Genomic DNA, 21,590 nt, shown 5'->3' with positions numbered 1-21,590 from the left:
CTCAAAAAGCAAATAAAACAACAGAAAGTGCTCATATATGTTTATGGTAGCTTTATTTTCAGAAGTTCCAAACTGAAAACAACCCACATGATGTTCAGTGAGTGAATGGCTAATTAGTTATACCAACAGCACAGAATATTTTTCAGCAGTAAAAGGTGAACTATGACAGATGCAACAACCTGAATGAGTCTCCAGAGATTCAGGCTGAGGAAGAGAAGCCAATCCTCAAAAATCTGTATCATGTGATTTCATGTATATTAACATCCTCTTAAATTAATTTTACTTAGCATACAAAGTAGAACACTTCATTCTATCTATAAATATATATTACTTTGTTCTTATTTAAGTCCCTTCCTTCCTTCATTGTCCTTCCCCCATTCTTACTGGTTCTTGAAATGACAAAATTCCTGAAATGAGCAAGAGGTTAACAGCTGGCAGAGGTTAAGAAGCATGCAGACAGAATATAGTAGAGAACTATGCAAAAAGGAAACATGATAGATTCTACAATGGACGGTTTCTTGCTTTTGCCTGGAAGTTAATACAATATTATATCAGGCTATAGTTTTGTAAGATGTAGTCATTAAGGGAAACTAGGTAACAGGTACTCTTTGTATAATTAAATTAGATGCAAACCTGTCCCCTTAAAAAAATCACAAATTGTCTTAGTTACCTTCTGTTGCTGTGATAAGATACCATGACCAAGGCATCTTATAGAAAAAAATATTTATTGGGGGCTTACAGTTCAGAGGTTAGAATTCATGACCATCAATCATGGTAGGGAACAGGGCAGCACGCAGACAGGCATGGTGCTGAACAGAGAGCTTACATCCTTATTCACAAGTAGGAGGTAGAAAGACTGCTAACTGGGAATGGCATGGATGTTTGACATGTCAAAGCCCACCCCAAATGAGACACTTTCTCCAAAATGGTGACATCTCCTAAACCTTTCCAAACAGTTCTTGAAAGCATTCAAACATCTGAGCCTATAGTGACCACTCTCATTCAAACTACCACAGAATTTTTTTTAATCCCAATGTTTTCGATAACTGAAGAAGTATAAAAATAAAAAGATGATCCTGGCATTTGACAACATAGCTTACTAAAGAGATAAAGACGCATACATAAACAGTTCAGTGTCACAGCAGTTAATGCCAGAAGTACTTTTGAAGTGCCGTGGGAAGAAGAAGCTATAAAACTTACAGAAAATGTTTCCTAAATTAAGTTGTTAGCAAGTTTTATCCAGGGTTCTGCTAAGAGGGTTATGATTTAAAAGTTTAAGGAAGATTACTATAGGACTGTACTCTACTTGCAAGTGGCATGCTTTTTTTTTTTTTTTTTTTTTTTTTGTTTTGTTTTTTTTTGGTTTTTCGAGACAGGGTTTCTCCATGTAGTTTTGAGTTTTGGTGCCTGTTCTGGATCTCACTCGGTAGACCAGGCTGGCCTCGAACTCACAGTGATCCGCCTGCCTCTGCCTCTTGAGTGCTGAGATTAAAGGTGTGCTCCACCACTGCCTGGCATGGCATGTGGCTGTTTTTTATAAGCTACGGGCTTATAACTACTGATACTTTGATTTTTATATCATTTCAGTTGTTATAGTAACAAGCTAAGGCTTTTCCAATTAGAAAACATCAAGTAAATTTTTAAATAAAAGGTTATTATTTTTTAAGTTTTTACATAGCAAATTAATCATTAAAAAAGTTCATGGTGAAATAAAAAATAATTAAGAATGAGTGAAGATTTGGGCAGATGGTACTTCATTAAAGATTAATAGATTCTTATAAACTAGACACATGATTCTCAAATATATCATAAAGGGTGGATTAACAAAATAAGAAATTCAATAAGGTTTAGTAATAACCAATAACCAAGGTGCCCAAGATTTGCTGATATTTCAGTTACACTGTACAGTATCTATACACTAAGAGCTGGATTCTGTCCCTCCAGATTTACTTCTCAAACACATCACATTGGTCACTAAAAATACTTCTTTTCATTCAAGAATCTACATGGACCTCTCTACAATTGCCTATGTGGAATGCCCCCATCCACCCAAGTTCAGCAGCAATTCCTTATGGACTCTTCTATTTCTCTACTCACCTCAAACTGTTTATATGCCAATATTCAGAGGTTCTAGAGAGCATGAGCTTGCATGGTTTGAATATCCAAGTGTAAGTGCAAAGTAGATACAATCAACTGCATTACAACTTAAAAGGACTCATCTAATTATTAGATAAATTTAGCTGAAAAGAATACCATTAAGGTTATAATTTAGCTGAATAAGACTCGTGATTCTTTGCTCACAGCTCTGTCAATGTGTTTTATAATTCTGACTAAACACAATTGCAAACTACAAGTTCAAAGAAAGATGTTGGGTCTTTTATGTTCTTGAATTCTGTAGAACACAGCTGTCATAAATTAACCTTTTAAACTTTAAAAATAAAATTTAAAAAGCATAATAAAAACAAAATTTAAAGCTAAAGGCACAAACATTTGATACAGTATTTTATAAAAAAACAAATCCCTTTTTCAAAATTGTACTAATGTTAAAGTAACAGCAATTCTCAATGTATTACATACCATTTCTATTTCTTGATCTTTGGCAACCAGCTGTCGATTAAGAAGTTCTTTGCTTGAGTCAAGTTTAATACAGAGTTCCCTCGTAGAAGACAGGTCTGCAAGTGCAGACACCTTTTCAAACTGAACCTTCTGAAGCTCTTCTTCCATCTTTACAAGAGACTTGTGTAAAGTTGAAATCTGGGATTTGTAAGAGCGCTCTGCATTTAAGTGCTGCAAAGACAAGATGATTGTATACACAGATGTAAGTATTTTAGATGTAAGAAAGTCAACATGAACAACAAAATGGGGCAAATCTTTCAGCACTAGAATAAAAGACCTTAGGTGATATAGATGCTGATGGGATACACAAAGTGTTCTATGAGAGATAAATTGAGGCTTCAGGTTTCTTTAATAAATCCTATGAGTAGTTTAAAAGATGCAATTAGGAAAAACTATTTCCTATTAAAACACCTGCAGGTTCAATGCCTGTACAATACATACAGTTTGGCCTATAGTTGTATCTGTATTTGCACAGTTTTCATGGTCTACAATACAAATGTTGCTGCTGCCAAAGACAAAATGATAGCCACTGCCACATTCAGAGAGCTTTTTTCAATTCTTCACTGACATGTTTATATCAGTCATACTATCATAAAATGAGGACTGATAATTTTCTAACTCTAATACTTCTGAGAGAAAAAGCTTCTGAGCAAGTACAAATTAAGCATAACCAATTATGGGGAAAAGCACATTTTAAAAGCCATAATATGAGATTCAAGTTACATAAATGCTTTCAAATGTTCAAAATAATTCCACTCCCCACACCTTCCCCCTCCCCCTAGCGTGATGCTTACGTAAGTGCACTGCCACCTACAGAGAAGTATTTGTTTGCTATAATGTGAAGATAACAGAGCTGGGAGGCAAAGACTGTGTGTTCTTTAACAAGTGCTTTTACAAGTATAAAGCACCAAAATTGCTCCTGGCACATGTTATTTTGCCATAATTCAAGGTCCCTTTTACCCTCTTGATCTCCCTTCCTTCTGTAGTCATTCTTATTCATTCTTCACATCAACCTTCTAGCCAACCATGTGTCTACCCATCCCTCATATCTTTACAGACTACTTTGTATGCTATAGTCAGTCACTGTGCCTAGAGACAAATTCAATGGGAAGCAAAATTACCTCTGCTCCCACAAACCTTTACTACTGAGGGGGTTCTGTATTATTCAAATATGTTACAGATGAATGTATAAACATTTTAAGAAAATATTTCTGAAAATAGTAGGCAACAAAAAAACCTGACCTACACTGAAAGAATCAGAGAGTCAGGAAAGACTTCCCTAAGTAAATGACTGAACAGGGAGTAGGCAAATAGCGAGAAGAGGCATTTCAAGCTGGAAAAAAATGCAAAGTGCCATAGCTCTGTTTGAATGCAAGAAGAATAATATGCTCCAAGAACTGAGAGAAGGCTGGTGTGACTGGAACTTAGAGCTCACAGAGAAAATAGGTGAAACTTACAAAACACAGTAAGGCAAGGTTTAGTAAGCTGTGATCTTCAAATGGTGAGGTGATATAACCAGGCTTTCAGAGTTTTAAAAGATCACTCTGGATGTTGTAGGCTCTACTAAAAGGATTGATTAAGCTAAGGAGAAAAGTCTCAAGATAAAACTGAGCAACAAAACATTTTGTTTTGAAACAGGGTCTCACTATGCAGTTCTGGCTGGCTTGGAACTCACTATGTAGACATAGATCAGGCTGGCCTTGAACTCAGAGAGTTCCACCTGCCTCTGCTTTCCAAGTGCCACCACACTCCGCAACAAAACATTTTATTATTTCCACATCTGAGCTTACAAAAAAGGAAGAAATTTCCATTTACCCAAAAGAAGCAAAGCAATAGAAGGGTTTTCAGCTTAGGGATATAGCACCTTGCTTAGCAAACGTAAGACTATGGGTTTAATTGCCAGTAAAACACACACACACACACACACACACACACACACACACACACACACCCCAAATAAAAAGAACCATGACTGTGACTTCTACATAATAATCTGGGACTCTTGAATAATGTACTATAAATGAAAGAAGGCTTTAGAGGGAAATCTACTCAGCCATACAGAAACCACTAAAAGTTTATCTCTGGATAAGAACACAATTTTTTCTGTGATAAATATAAACTTTTAATTCTGACTTACTTTTGGAATGGTACTTTACTCATCTCTAGTTCTAAATGTTAGCATAAGGTTTGTCCCATCAGTGATAACCTACAGCCACTTTACAAAAGCAAATGTACCCTCCTGGAGGAGCAGCACCACACTGAGACCACACAAGATTCCATGGGGTGGATGATTCTCTGGAGGAAAGCCTGTGATACAGGAGGTCAAAGGACGGCTGGAACAACAGAACAAGACCTCACTTCCAGAAATCTACATTCCTGAGCAAAATATTTTCATTGGCATGGCAAAATACGCTGGAAAGTACTAAAGACATTAAGGAATGAATCTGAAAAGAAAAAAGTAGCACATGGAAAAATAGGCACATTTGAAAAATAATCGAATAAAACATCTAGAAAGGAAGGCAGTACCTGTAATAAAAGCCGTAACAAAAATATCAAGAGCAAACTTAAACAAATGAAAAGGGAAGCGTGAACTGGAAGACAAGGTATAGAACACAAACATGCAGAAACTATGACAAAGACCAATCAACAAAGGGAATGATTCAAGATAAGTAAGAGTTGAGGGGACAATAGAGTGAATTAGAAAGCAGTAATGTTCAAGAAGTAATATCTGAAAATTTTCCAGAACTAGTAAGAGCTACAAGTACTCTGAATGAAACAGAAAAAGAAAAATCCAAACTACCAAGGCCAGAGAAAACAAACCTAGGCATGTGACAGTAGATTTCAAACTATGAGAAAACCAATGGCAAAGGCAAACATCTGAGGAGTGACAGCTAGAATAAAAAAACAGACCTACTAACAAAAAAGTCAGGGGTTGCCAGGCAGTGGTGGTGCATGCCTTTAATCCCAGCACTCAGGAGGCAGAGGCAGGCGGATTTTTTGAGTTTGAGGCCAGCCTGGTCTACAGAGCAAGATCCAGTTAAGGTGCAAAGCTACACAGAGAAACCCTGTCTCGAAAAACCAAAAAAATAAAAATAAAAAAGACAGGGGTTACTATGTCAAAGATTTCTTTCTATTCTTATTTATGTGTATGTGTGTATGTCTATGTATGTGTACACTACAGGCATGTAAGTACCCCCTGGAAGCCAGAAAAAAGCATCAAATCCCTTGGAGATAGTATTACAGGCAGTTGTGAGCTGCCCAATGTGAATATGGTAACTGAGCTTGGGTCCTCTGCAAAATCAGTATGCCTTCTTAACCACTGAGTCATCTCTCCAACCCCTACCAGGTTATTTTTTAAATTATAAAGGGAAATATTCTCAGTCTAGAATTCAATGTTCAGCTAAATTAATTCTCAAGACTAATGGTACACTAGTCATTTTCAATGAGATGGAAATAATGAACACACTGGTTTCTGCAGGAAGGAAGGACAGAAAAGGAACTAAGGAAGAAATAGGACAAGAAGCAAGTGAACATGGGTCTTATAAGGCTATAGGTAGATACAAACAGTACTGATCACAAGAACAACAATAATTACATATTGGAACATATAAAGACAATGTGAAATTAAAATAGTGCATGACAAGATTATGAAAATGGGGAGATTGACAAAGAAAGCAGAGGTGTGTGCTAGTGAGTGGTAGGTGTGGTACTCATTAGTCAAACAGTCTTAGGGAGTTGGTTATATTAGCAATTATAACTTTAACATCTAAAGGAAAAAATATTGAATGTGTAACTTCTATACTGATGAGCAGTGGCAGCCAGAAATGCATAAAAAACCAAGTATGTAAGATGGAAAAACAGAAAGCATGAAACAAGCAATAGTGAAGCTAAATGTACCAGCAACATAAAAACTTATTAGTTAGCAGAAAAAATATTACAGATTTTTAAAAATTAGTTAAACTGAGCTTGATGACTCAGGCCTGTAATCTCAGGTATCAAGAGGCAGAAAGATTGAAAGCTGAAGGCTTGCCTGGCCAATTTCACAAGACTCAAAATGAAAAGTAAGAGAAGGACTAGGAAATGAATCAGTGGTAGAATGTCTAGGCTCAATCACTGGTAACATACACACACACAAGGAAATTCAAGGTTATGTAGCAAGTTCAAGGCAAGCATGTGCATATCAAAATTGTCTCAGAAATAAGACAAATGAATACAAAAATAACACGCCAGACCTGTAAATTTTCAGAAAAACTGGGTACACAACCAGAATGAACATCAGTCATTGTAAACAGACACAAAATGGCAGAGATGATAGTACTAGGAGACAATGAGTGGAACATACAGGGCCTACTCTGGGAGTCTATGTTGTACGGATATCAGCTTTCAATGTGCACCTGACCCTGAATGACTTCATCTTACATAGCAACAGCCTTGATCTGAGTTACTCCATTTTAAGTGTCAAGAAGAAGTGACTGTTGTGAAACATTCCTTTACACTGTGTAAAGATGTGTCACTGTGATTGGTTTATTAAAGAGCTGAATGACCATTAGCTAGGCAGGAAAAGGTTAGGTGGGACTTCTGAGGATAGAGAGCTCTGGGAGAGAAAAAGGAGGAGAAATCTCCAGGCAGATATTGAGAAAGCTGGATGGGCAAAATAGAGATGAGATAAAGAGCACGTGGAAGAATGTAGATTTAAACATATGGGTTAATTTAAGTTATAAGAACTAGATAGGAACAAGCCTAAGCTAAGGCCAAGCTTTTATAATTAATAATGTCTCCATGTCATTATTTATGAGCTGGAGGCCCATTTAGAAGTGACTCTAAATCATTCCTCTCTCTCCCTCCCTCCCTCTCCCTCTCTCTCTCCCTCCCTCCCTCCCTCTCCCCTCCCCCGTGTGTGTGTGTGTGTGTGTGTGTGTGTGTGTGTGTGTGTGTGTGTATGTGTGTCTATGTGGTTGTGTGCATTCATAGGTGTGGAGGCAAGAGGTCCACATGAAGTATATTCCTCAGTCATTTTTCAAGTTATATTTTAAGATGAGGTCTCTCACTGAACCTGGAGCTCACCAATTCAGCTAAATTGATTGGCTAATGAGCTCCAAGGATCACACCAATGAACAATGATACCAGAAAACATACCAAATCATATTAGAAATACCAGAGTCCTTATCAATCAAAGTACATGTAACCTTACCTGGGACTTTAGAAGAAGCCCTCCAAGCTCCTCCAACTAGTCAGTGACTTCTCTAATGAGTCTTGTCTAGGAAATCTGCCAAAGCAAAGTCCCTGAGCTGCACCTGAATATTGGGGGAGCTGTGCACCTGTGAGCTGGCTCAGGCAATGTCTTATCTGACCCTCTAGACCCTTCTTGCACCCGTGTCAGGTCTCAGCCTCCATCTTCAGGACGGGCTTGCTGAACTCCACAGTGTTTCAAACTCTTTGTGGACATTCTATAACCCATGTACATAAATATGTAAAGTGTAAAGTACTAATTACTTATTAGTAAGTAAGAATAGAATGAAAGAATCTGTGGTTGCCAACAACTAGCCATCAAGCAAAATTTGTATTACTGGGCAAATAACAACTAATAAACTGACTTAGACTGTGAACACATTGTTATTCAACGAATTATGACATTGTATAAAGACAGTGCTCATCTGTATTTACTACATAACATACTCATGACACACAAAAATATCAACTATGCAAAACAGAACACAGAGAAGAAAAGACATGAAAAACATACACAGCCTTCATAATCTGTGGAATAGTATCAAGTGACCCACACACTTATACTTTAAATTCCAGCGTCTCAGGGTAAAGACAAGGGAAAAAATGCTTAAGTAAATAATGGTCAAAGATATTCTTGATTTGATGAAACCAAGCAACCACAAGTGTGACTTATTAAATAAAAGAAGTATAAAGATATACTATGCCATTAAATTAACTGCTATGATATTGGAAAATTCCTTTAAAAAAAAAAGGCACGAACTATTAAAATTAACCTAAGAGAAACAGAACAGGCCCATAACAAAAAGAGTCTGACTAGAAATTTAAAAACTTTCTACAAAGAACAGATTCAGATGGCTTTAGCTTTGAATCTACTAAACCTTTAAAGAATTGGCACCATCTATATACAAACTCTTACAGAAACTGGAAGCAAAAGAAACATTTCCATTACTATATGAAGTTAGTATTACTTGGATACTAAAAGCACACAGGTTGTTATAAGAAAAAAACAACACAAATTACTAGAAAACCAAATATAACACCAAAAAAGAATAATTATATGTAATAACCAAGTAAGATTTCTCTCAGGGGGGGTGTAAAATTATATTTGATACTATGTATAAAATCTAACCCAATATGGATCAAGACATGAAAAAATTAGAGTAGCTGGTTGTGATAGCTAATGAGTACTTTGTATCTTTTAATGGTGATGAAAATGTTCAAAGGTGCTCGTTCTTACAGGGTCATAACTCTCAATATTCCAAATACCAGTGAATATACTTGGGAGAACTGTATGACCCAGGCATGATTCTCAATAAAGGTATTACAAAAAGCAGTAACTTGAAAATGCATAAGGTTATGAGCCTGGTGGCGCAGTAGATGACTATAACCTGGGAGACATAAGCAGGAATATCATGTGTTCAAGGTCAGCTTGAGCTAGACACTGAGATCCTATCTCAAAGAAAAAGAATGATAGAACCCATGGCTAGAGAGATCATGGGTTCTAGGTGTGATCCTATTACTTTGCTAAATGGCCACAGTATCAAACTGCCTTCTAAATATGTATGTATCGCTATACCCACAGATATGTGGAGCTTTCAGTTCTCATCAGAGGAGTGTCTTTGTGCACTGGATGGTGCTCAGTGTAGAAACTTACAATTGGTCAAAGTGCAGAGAATAACTGTCTGGAATGATCAACCATAAATGGGACATATATATCACACCTTTCCCTTAAGCTCAGGAAACATCATGGAAGAAGGGGATGATAGACACTTACAAAAATATTCCACATACCTAATTATATTTTTAGAATAACTTTTGTTTTGAAATTGACACATAGTATTGATGGAATATAATACATGCATACAATATGCAATCAGGGTATACAATATACCAAATCAGGGTATCAACAGTTTTGTGTCTCCTTTGATACTAATTTCTGATATCAACTCGCTAGTTATTCACTGCTGTAAGCTGTAGTAACCTAGACTACTGAGGAATATTATAAGCATTTCCCCTCCCCTAACTGTACTTTAGTAACAATACCCACCTTTTTCTTATCTGTCCCAACCTCTATATAAGTTTAAATAAAAATATAGGAAAATGTCTTTCAGGTCATAGGACACTGCGGAATTCTTTAGAAAACATAAGATCATAAACCATATGGAAAAAGATTAGTAATAATTCTAAGTGCATCTGGGTTTAACATCTTTTTATCTTGCAAGTAAATGAAAAGACAAGTTAACTGTTAAACCTTAAAAAGAATGTAATCAAGAATATATAGAGGACTCCTGTGACTTAATATGAACAATATTAACAACTGAATAGAAAAAATGTATACAGATTTAAGAAAAGTTCATTCAATGGGCTGGAGAGATTGCTCAATGATTCAAAGTACTTCCTGCTCTTCCAGAGAACTAGGGTTTGGATCCTAGCACCCACAAGGCTGTTCACAATCATCTGTAATCTGTTCCAGAGAATCTGATGCCCTCTTCCTGCCTGCATGGGTCCCATGTACACATACATCCAGGCAAACACTCTTGCACACAAAATTTTTTAAAAATTAAAAAGAAAAATCCATTCAAAGGAAATGTAGCAGAAAAACCATGTGAGAAGACCCTCAAGTGGTCAAGAAACACTAAACCCTGTAACTTGTTTCTCCACCAGACATGTGCCACCTGCTGTTGAAACAGCCAAGTGTCGGCTTTCTCCAGAACTCCCAGCTTCCTGGCATTGTGCTTCTAAAACTGACTTTACTCCCGCTGAAGGAAAAGCCTCAGCATCTTAGCCATATTTGGAAGTAGTTCATTAGAGAGGTCCTACATGTCCATTAAAAATATTTTTAGAACACACAATCCTTTTCAACACAGAAGAAGCTTATTTTAAAAAATACATTACTAACAATAATGGAAGGAAAATTTTCAAGTTAATTTCTAATGAATACTGTTGCTTCTGAGAGTTGTGTGTAATTTTTGTTGTGTTAATTAAAACTTAATTAAAAGTTTCAGTTACAGTTTTTAAAAAGAAGCATAAAGACACTCAATTTCACTTATAATCTGGGAAACACAAAACACAACTGTGAAAAAAAATTAAAGATTAAAAATAGTATTTAAGCAAATTATAACCCATGGTTTCTGGCAGGCGTAAACTTTTTTGTTTGTTTTTTGAGACAGGGTTTTTCTGTAGCTTTGGAGCCTGTCCTGGAAAAAGCTTTGTAGACCAGGCTGGCCTCGAACTCACAGAGATCTGCCTGTCTTTGCCTCCTGAGTGCTGGGATTAAAGGCATGTGCCACCTGGCAAAAGTAAACTATTAGAAGGCAATTTGATAAACTAAGTGAAATGGTGTGTGTCTTAGATCCAGTACTTGCTTCCAGGCATAATAAGCCTAAAGAAACAGAGCCAGGAGAAATAAAAAGAATATTTGTTACAGAACACTTTACTACAGAAAAGGGGGGAAATTGAATTCCCTTAATATAAGAATAATTAAGGAATGAAAATATTTATACAATGAATATATGCCACTGCTTGAAGTATCTGTGTAACAAAACAGATGACTTTTTAAAATTGTTACTGACCTTAAAAAGGCTAGTTGCAAATAGGTATCTAGTAGATTTTATCATTTAAATAAAAGTATTTGTAGTGCCAGGGATGAATTCAGGCCTTCAGCTGTGCTAGGCAAGCACCTGATATAGAACCAAATCCTGAGCCCTAATAAATGGAAGCGTGAGAACCAGAGAGATAACTCACAGTTAAGAGAGCACACTGCCATTGTCAGACAGGAGTCTGACTCCAGCACCGTCAGGCTGCTGACAATCCCCTGTAACTCCAGCTCCAGGGCATCCAACATGCTTTTCTCATGTCCATGGGCACTGCACTAACATGCACAAACGTTCTCCTTCTCCCTCTTTCTCACACATGCACACACATACACACATATAATTGAAAGTACAAACAAAATCTTAAAACACACACACAGAGGGAAAAAGGGAGGGAAGGGAGGGAGGTCTGGGAAGATAGCTCAGTCAGCAAAATGCTTGCGATGCAAACTGGGGACCTGAGTTTGACCTCTCAGAAACTGTGTTTCAAAAAAGGTCAGGCATGGTGGAGCACAACTGTAACCCCAGCACTGGGAAAGCAGACAGGACGGTCATGGGCAAAATGAAAATGATTGAGGAAGATGCCAGATGTCAACCTCAGCTTTCACATACATGCCACCACACTGACATGTGCACATAAATATACAAGACTGACCTGAAAACAGAAAACATTATATATCATTGGTGCATGAGGGGTGCATACAAAGAGTGTGAATTCATGAAAAGCAACTAGAATAACGTGAAATCTATACGTACCCACTATGGGGGTGAAAAGTTGTAGTTTTAATGTTTGGTTTCTTTTCATTTATGTGTGTGTGTGTGTGTGTGTGTGTGTGTGTGTGTGTGTGTGTGTGTGCATGCCACATGAGTGCTGGTATCCATGGAGGCCAGAAGAGGGAGTCAATTACTGGAACTATGATTACAGGTGGTATGAGCCACTACATGTGGAAGATCAGCAAGAGTTCTTAACCACTGAGCTATTGCTCCTGCCTCTGATATTTCATTTCTTTAAACAAAGATATATGAAGCAAATGTGGCAATATGCTAATGTCATTACATCTGTAGGACAGGAATAGACGTGTTTTATTATTTTTCAAAAATATGTTCTTTTTGTTTGAAACAGTTCCCAATTTAAGAAAAAAAAAGCTGATGATTATTCTGGTTGTGAGTACCTAAGAAAACCAAGCTATAATTTACAGTGCATTTATATAATTAAACTGTCAATGTATTAAACTTATGAAAAGCCAAGGAAAGCTCAATTAAATATGATACGGATGTACTGTAAGCATATTTCTATAAACTTACTTGCTCAACCTCTCTGTTAAGGGCATCAACTTTTTCTTTCAATCTGTTGGCCTCTGCTTCAGCAGTGATAAGTTCCAATTTGAGGGTATTGTTTTCTGCCTCTGATTGGCGGGCTTTATTTTCCCAGTTTTCAGCATCTTCGTTGGCTTTTCGGAGTTGTTCCATTATTTGCCGGTTCTCAGATTCCTAAAAAGTAAGTGTTGAGTATTACTTTAAAACTTTAAAAGTACCTAACATAAAGTGCATATGAAATACTGAGAATCACTTGCAAATAATCTTGAAGAAATCCTACTTACCCTCCTAACCTAGGAAGATAGATGGTCATCCTGTTAGGAACATAAAGAAGTATGATCCAACCTGCTCCCACAGTTACCCACTCAGGAGAGGACCTGCACATCCTTGTGCTTCTTTGAAGAGAATCTCCCCCAGACTGTTGACTGACCCCTGCTGGTCTGAGCTGCCTACCCTCTCATCAGCACTCCCTTGCTCTCAAGTTATTGCTCCCTTGCTCTAAATTTATTGCGCTGCACTGGCCATCAAGTTTCTGCATTCCTTCCTATCTTAAGTGTCAATTTCTGATAAGACTTATTTTTTTAACTGTATGTGGGGGGTGGATATGCATGTTGAGTGCTGGTGCCCTTGGAGACCAGAGGTTTTGGGTCTGCTGGAGGTGACTTGGGTTCTGGACACTGAACTTGGGTCCTCTGTAAGAGTGCTCTTCACCACTAAGCCATATCTCAAGACTCTGAGGATTAATTTTCTTGGTCACAAATTATAATCTCTTTTTTGCTTCCTTCTATAAGTTGTCAGAAACTACTCAGAAGTAAAATGTCAAATATATGCTAATAATATACACTTATGTATAAGTTGTACATACAATACAGAACCAGATATTTTTTGGTGGAACTAGGGATTGAATCTAAGACATTGAACTTGCTAGGCAAGTGTTTTACCACTGAGCTGTATCCACCACTTGTGGGAACCAGATTTTTTTAATCTTCAAAGTGATATCATAGATGAATTAGTTTAGGTAGGCCCTGCTTTCTATAGGGAAAATTCAGTTCCATAAATAATATACTATGTTAAATAGCCATTACTGGCTACTTCAAAATCATATTTCAGGGGCTGGAGAGATGGCTCGGCGGTTAAGTGCTTAGACTGCTTTTGTAAAAGACCCACGTTTGGCTTCCAGCAACCATGTTGGACAGCTCACAACTTCTTGTAGCCCCAGCTCCAGGGAGATCTAGCCTCTGCAGGCATCTGCACTCATGTATACACACACACACACACACACACACACACACACACACACACACACACACACACACACAGACTACACATGCACAGAAAGAAAAAAGATTTAGTACTGTGGTTTGCCTAACTTGTTCTTTAAACTTCAGTTATAATTTCCTTAGTATCAGGAACACTATCCTTCCTGTTAACACCATGTTTCTCTATCAGAAATCCTGAGCTAAATAAAATAACCAAAGTACAACAAATTTACACCCCACCCTTTCTAGTCAAATGTATGTTCTCCCAGTTAAAATTACATATTAGTAAGAAACTGATTGTGATCCAGTTACTATTGCCATCTTGTGGCCTTGGATGTAAAAGTTATTTACCCTGTCTATTAAATTAAGTGTGCACTAAAGTACTGCCTCTCGAGACTCAGAAATTCCAACGCTCCTGAAAGTGATGGGCACAACCTAAGAGTCTAAGCCCTTTAAAATGTTATTTATATATACTACGAACAAATGTTCAAAATAAGTTTGTATACAGACATTAAATTATATGTTAAATAAAATACGCTACTAAGGGAAGTAAAGTTCCCACTCACACTTTAAGTCTCATGTAGGTAATACCACATCTATGATAATGATCTATTACACTATTTTAGAGATTTTACCTAAGTACATCTCTATTGTCCTGAAACAAGCTGCGTTATTACAGAGCTGACACACACATCTACATTTGTTAATCTCTGAACTGTCTCTGTCTCTCTCTGTCTCTCTCTGTCTCTGTCTCTGTCTCTCTCTCTCTCTCTCTCTCTCTCTCTCTCTCTCTCACACACACACACACACACACACACACACACACACGACTAATCAAATAATGCCTATAAAAATGTGCAAACAGCTCTAAGAAACAGGTGGTCTAATAACAGTGTGATCATTCTGCCCTACCAAACAATCAGGAAGAGTCACTTTCGTCTGTATATAACAGAAAATGTAGTATTTTATGCCCCTTGTCCTTCAGTTAGGAAGACTCTACTTGCCTAGGTTATTTACTCTGAATTTAACAAACTGAAAGGTGCAGGTTCTTGAGCCATCTTTTGAGACAGGTGATTCTAAATATATATAGTTATTCTGTCACAGTCAAAACTACAATATTTGATTACAGAAAGACTTGATTCATTATTCTGATGAGCATAATAGATCACTAAGTTAAGTCTTATGAAAACTTGTAGTTATCATGAGCAAGGAAAAATGTGTATATATACCTCTGACTTTAATATATTCTTCAGCTTGTTAACCTCCATATTCGTATCCTGGACCTTCTGTTTTATATCATTGAGTTCATTATGAGTATCATTCAATTTTTTGGACAGTACCTATGGAAAAAAGATAGTTAGATTTGAATATAATAAATAAAAATTCCTATAAGTAAAAACATCTAAAGTAAATTTTAAATATTTGAAACAGATAATATAAAATTAATATAACAATCGTATAAAAACTTATATGAAAGTGGTAAAGAGCCGGGTATTGGTGGCGCACGCCTTTAATCCCAGCACTCAGGAGGCAGAGTCAGGCGGATCTCTCTGAGTTCGAGGCCAGCCTGGGCTACCAAGTGAGCTCCAGGAAAGGCGCAAAGCTACACAGAGAAACCCTGTCTTGAAAAACCAAAAAAAAAAAAAAAAAAAAAAAGTGGTAAAGAAACAGAAGCTCAAGAGAAAACAGGCAAGGGACCCAGACAAAGAAGTCGTCATAAGGGAGCATAAGTTGGTAACACTAAATTAAACTTCACTAGTAACCAAAGATATGCTAAATAAGAAAATGGAATAGACTCTTAAACCTGTTTTTTTTGTTTGTTTGTTTGTTTTGTTTGTTTTTTTTTTGCAGGAAGGGGGAGAACAAGGGAATCTGTGGCTGTTATGTAGAACTGAATAGTATTGTAAAATAAAATAAAAAAAACTCTAAAAAAAAAGAAAAAGAAAAAGAAAATGGAATAGTATTTTGCCTACCAAATTAGTGAAGAGTTAAAGCTTCAATTGTGCTAAGGAATGAGTATTTCCAGGTATTGTTTACTGTAAACAAAATTTTTAACAAGAAATTCTGTGAACCACTTTCACAGAGATGTATTGAAAGAGAAAAAAGACATTCTCTATATTTGAAATACAAAAACTTCTATTTACAATGTTTAAAATTGTAAATTTCTATGAAATCAGTAAAAACACATGTTAAAAGCTAACATAACAGTAACTAGATAGTAAAAACACCAGGAGATATTTCTTTTTCCTTTTCTTCTTTATGAAAAAAAAGTCATTCTATAATGAACTTATATTTCTGTTAAAAGATGTGATACTAAGAATAAAACTTTCTAAGGTTTCAATTTTCCAAATTTTCTACAATGTTGTTTCTGATCCTGTATGTAGAAAGACCTTTCTTACATGACCCAAAGGAAGAAGAAAACTACACTGGAACACATGTAAACTCTTATGATGCCAGTTTTCTTCTGGTGGCCAATCATGAGTATGCAGTGTAACAAAGCAGGGAAATATTGTGGAAAGCTAGTAAGTGGCATTCTGGACACAACATTCTTTTTTTTTTTTTTATTTTACAGATTATAAGATTCTTAGAATTTAAACTACATGATAATACAATCTAGCAATGAGAGCCAACCTCATGTGAGCCTTAAATACCTGGTTCTATTGTCTCCTCACATAGAAAGGGCAGGATATAAAGTAGCACAGTTTTTATTCCACCAACATTTAAAAATTATATGTAAAAGCAGTGTGTTTTTTGAATGACAATGACCCCCATAGGCTCCTGTGTTTGAATGCTTAGTCCCCAGTTAGTGGAACTGTTTGGAAAGGGTTAGGAGGTGTGGTCTTGTTGGAGTAGGTGTGACCTTGTTGGAAAAGATGTCAGTGGGGATGAGCTTTTAGGCTTCAAAAGCCCTTGCCAGGTCCAGTCTCGCTCTCTCTGCCTGCTGGCTATGGATCAGGATGTAAGCTCTTAGCTACTTCTTCAAAACCATGCCTGCCTGCCTGCCACCACATTCTCTGCCATGATGATCATGGATTAACCCTCTGAAACTGTAAGAAAGACCCCAGTTAAACACTTCCTTTTATAAGTTGCTTTGGTCATGGTGTTTCATCACAGCAATACAACAGTAACTAAAACAAACAGCATCACAATTTTGAATTTCTTTTTTTTTTTTTTGGTTTTTCGAGACAGGGTTTCTCTGTGTAGCTTTGCGCCTTTCCTGGAGCTCACTTGGTAGCCCAGGCTGGCCTCGAACTCACAGAGATCCTCCTGGCTCTGCCTCCCAAGTGCTGGGATTAAAGGCGTGCGCCACCACCGCCCGGCGACAATTTTGAATTTCTATGAAGTAAGAAGAATGTATATTAGATGTCAACAGTAACTGTATCCCAGCCTGACCTCAAATTCATTTGTAGTCAAGGATGACCTTGGGCTTCTGGTCCTCCCACTTTCACCTCCTGAGTACTGGGACTAGGGGCAGCCAGCACCACACCTGGTTTTGTATGGTTATGGGGATCAAACTCAGGGATTCATGTCTACTTAACAAGCACCCTACTAACTGAGATACATCACCAGCCTCTTTCATTTGGTTTTCTTTTTTTTCAAAAAATAATGTTTTAATGTTTAAATTAAAATAATATTGGAAATGAAGACAGACTGAAATATATATTGGCTTACAGAGTGAAAAATAGAATTTCCCTAAAAAGTATCACAGTACTAAAAAGGTCTAAAAAAATGTATCACAGTCCACACATAATATTTAAGCACAGTAGTATGTAGTCCACTATAAACATGCCCCTGTTTTAAATTTTCTCATAGTTCTCAATCCTCATTTGTCTTCTTTAATTCAAATACTTACCCTTTGGTATGGAAGTTTTTCTAAGGTTTAAAACAAATCCATTATATTCCGATTCCTTTCTCTTTAATATCTAATACTTTATGTCTGAGAATTTCATCTAGAAATTACATGACATAATCTGATATGAAAGTTAAAAAACAGGAATTGCTGGTTGCAGAGTCTGCTTTTCTACAAAATGAAATGAGGGCTGTGCCTCAGAAGAAATGCATTCTTTTTCTTTGAGAAGAAGAGACTGAGAACAAGCATACCTGATTTTCTTGTTTGGCTTTGCTAAACTGTTCTTGAAGGCTGTCGTTTTCATGAGCCAAGATATCTCTTTCCCTGGCAATCTGAGCCAGTTCATCATTTGTTTCATCCAATTGCCGGCGCATTCTGGAAATATCTTGTTCACACATAATTAGGGCTTCAGTAGACTGTCTATTCCACAAATCAAATAGTACATAAGAAGAGAGATTTTACTGAAATAGAATAATAAATTCTCACAAGACAGAAGATGGACAGTTAGAATGAAAACAACTGAAGAGGCTTAAAACATTTAAATTTAAAGGAGCCACTGTGAAGGCCACATTTACAGTTTCACTATGAAAAGTGTACTAAACAAACACAAGTCAGTGATGTGCCTGTATCTCAAATTTTCTAACACTTAATAGGAAGGCTTTCATTAGACTTCTAGCTATTATGGCTGACTCTCCCCTGCAGAGTCTTCTTCCTCTGTGCCCTTAAAAGTTGTTTTTCAGAGTGCATACCCATACCCCACTCTTCTCCTTCTAGCCCTACTTTTCAGAGAAATCCCTGTCATGTCCATGACTCCTGTATGATTCTCAATTTTCAACTCAACAAGGATTTAAAATATAGGAGACACACACCCCTGTCTGTAGAGTGGCTCCAGAGAGGGTTAAGTGATTGGGTAAGACCCACGCTCAAAATGGGCAACGCCTTCCAACTGTCTTTCCAAGGGGTCAGTGATGTCACCTGGAGGAAGGTCAGCACACCCACTACCTGCCCTTCTGAGTGTGCGTCATGCCTCCCTCCGCTGCTGCTGCCACCCTTGTTTCTCTGCCCTGCCTTCCTTCCTGCCAATACAACCTGAACAGTGGTGCTCAACGGGGAGTTCCAGGCCCCCGGCACCAATCTGGTGAGGCATCCAGTTTCTTGGGGTGGGTAAGTACTAAGTTCTATGCCCTTCTGGTACATCGACTGCCACTGCTGGAATACCTAGCTCCTAGCATGTGAGGCTATTTTCCTTTAATATACATATATACATTCTATTGGTTACATCCTCTAGAGCAATGGTTCTTAGCTTTCCTAATGTTGTGATCCTTTAATACAGTTCCTCGTGTTGTGGTGACCCTCAAACATAGAATTATTATATTGTCATTTCATAAATGTAATTTTGCTACTGTTATGAATCATAATGTAAATATATGATATGCAGGATATCTGATATGAAACCCTTGTGTGGGTCATGACCCACAGGTTGAAAACCACTGCTCTAGAGAGCCCTGCCTAATAACAACTTTTTGGTACCAGGAGTGGTTATAAAGAAAAGAACTATAAGTATGAATTTCCATAATGGGTTTGGTGATAACTGGAGCTAGCTCTTACTATGTTGGATTACTTACATCAGGGAAAGAGCAGCACTTTGTCCTATTGGAAAAGATATTTATTTTGGTTATGGGTTTACTTTTCCCCACATATAATGTTTACAAAATGCCTTATCCTCTTTTGTGGTATTCTACACAGCAATACTTCTGACCAGGAAACTCATTTCACAGCCAAAGAAATACAATAGTTGGCTTATGTTCATGGAATACACTGGTCTTACCTTGTTCCCAACCATCCTGAAGCAGCTGGCTTGACAGAACAGTGAAACAGCCTTTTAAATATGGGGTTATAGCACCAAATGTGCGGCAATAGCCCAGAGGCCTAAGGGTAGGGTTTTCCAGAAGGCTATCAATGTTCTGGATTAGTGTCCATTATATGGTACTGCTGTGGGATGGTCTGTATATCAGATCTGTTGCTCTGATTGGTCAATAAATAAAACACTGATTGGCCAGTGGCCAGGCAGGAAGTATAGGTAGAACTAACAGAGAGGAGAATTGAGAGAACAGGAAGGTGGAAGGAGACACTGCCAGCCGCCGCCATGACAAGCAGCATGTGAAGATGGCGGTAAGCCACGAGCCACGTGGCAAGGTATAGATTTATGGAAATGGATTAATTTAAGCTATAAGAACAGTTAGCAAGAAGCCTGCCATGGCCATACAGTTTGTAAGCAATATAAGTCTCTGTGTTTACTTGGTTGGGTCTGAGTGGCTGTGGGACTGGCAGGTGACAGAGATTTGTGGTGACATAGATTTGTCCTGACTGTGGGCCAGGCAGAAAAACTCAAGCTACATGGTACTATTTTCCCTCTAGTCAGGATTCTTGTCCGAGAATTAAGAAATGGAAATCATCCCTACTGATCCACTAAAAGAATGTCTGCTTCCTATTCCCACAACCTTATGTTCTGTTGGCCTAACAAGCATTGGCTCCAGAGAGGGGAGAGTGTTTCAATCAGGGGGTACACAAGCCATTCCACAGATCTAAAAACTAAGGCAGCCCCTGGCCACTTTGGATTCCTCAGTCAAGAGGCTAAGAAAGGAGTTAAAGTATTAAGAATGGTTGACTCAGACTACCAGGGAGAAACTTACTAACACCCCACAATGAAGCAAAGTAACAGCATGTCTGATATGCAAATATTTTTGGCTATCTCTTAGTGTTTCAATTCCCTGTGATTAGGACCAATGGGAAACTGCAAATCAACCTAGGAAGGATGATAAAAATTCTAGACCCTTCAGGAGTGAAAGTGTGTGTCATGACCCCTATATAAAAAAACAGATTTACTGAGGGTTTTTTTTTTAAGGCAGAATGAGTAATACATTATCAGTTTTTAGCTTCAGACACATGACCAGTTATAGAAATCAGGACTGTAATTATCACACTTATTTCCTGGATGTCTTTTGGTGGTGGTGGTGGAGGTGGTGGTGGTGGGTACATATATATTAAACAGATCTCTGTTTTTCTTTCCTGCCTTATAGATTTAGCATGTAATACAACATTGAGTTGCTTTCAGAACATAAGTGCCATTATATCTATATTACCAAACTCAAATCATGAGTTATTTTAAAAAATAAGCATCCTTCAAGGGACTTTACCATTTTTCTGGAGGAAGAATTAATACATTTTCAGTTGGACATGGGATAGTTATTTCACATCACCTGGACTTATGACCTTGTTACAGTCTTCATTTAAAAATTAGGAAAGACATTAGATGTGATTGTATGTCAAGTTGGTAAGGGGTGGAGTTGTAACAGCTCATCTTATCAACTTGGTGACACTTAAACACCCTAGGAAATGTACCTCTGGGCATGTCTGTGGTGCTGTTTCCAGAGAAGCTTAACTGACTGGGGAAGACCCATCCTCAAAGTGGGCAGCACCCTCTAAATGGCTCTCCCAGGAAAAAAGTATTGTCTGGCCCCCTGAACTTCTTTCTAAATGTGGGCAGCTACAGCTGCTGCTGCTGTCATAGACTCCAACTTCTTTGGACATTCAATATAAAATGAACACCAGCAGCCTTTCCAAGAGCCTCCAACACTCAGCAGCCAGCTTTGTTGACTAGGCAGCTACTGAGTTCTCTGTCCCTGTAGCATGCAGATAGCCATTGAAGGAATATTTAGCCTCTAT

General features: G+C 37.6%; 1 protein-coding gene across 20 annotated transcripts in view; it reads right to left on the bottom strand.

The window, feature by feature from the left end:
- The window catches only part of Tsga10 (testis specific 10), a 111,417-nt gene that overhangs the window by 14,489 nt on the left and 75,338 nt on the right, over nt 1-21,590 (bottom strand). For all 20 annotated transcript variants that reach the window (XM_076557457.1, XM_076557454.1, XM_076557461.1 and 17 more), the window contains 4 exons: nt 18,116-18,284; nt 15,244-15,354; nt 12,744-12,929; nt 2,578-2,787 (listed from right to left, as the gene is read on the bottom strand). In XM_076557457.1, the coding sequence (XP_076413572.1) occupies nt 2,578-2,787; nt 12,744-12,929; nt 15,244-15,354; nt 18,116-18,284 (676 nt within the window). The remainder of the gene's footprint in view (nt 1-2,577; nt 2,788-12,743; nt 12,930-15,243; nt 15,355-18,115; nt 18,285-21,590) is intronic.

The sequence above is a fragment of the Peromyscus maniculatus genome, chromosome 21, assembly GCF_049852395.1.
Source record: "Peromyscus maniculatus bairdii isolate BWxNUB_F1_BW_parent chromosome 21, HU_Pman_BW_mat_3.1, whole genome shotgun sequence".
Classification (NCBI taxonomy): Eukaryota; Metazoa; Chordata; class Mammalia; order Rodentia; family Cricetidae; genus Peromyscus; species Peromyscus maniculatus.
Note: the sequence above shows the minus strand (reverse complement) of the source record. Positions and strands in the feature narration are given on the sequence as shown.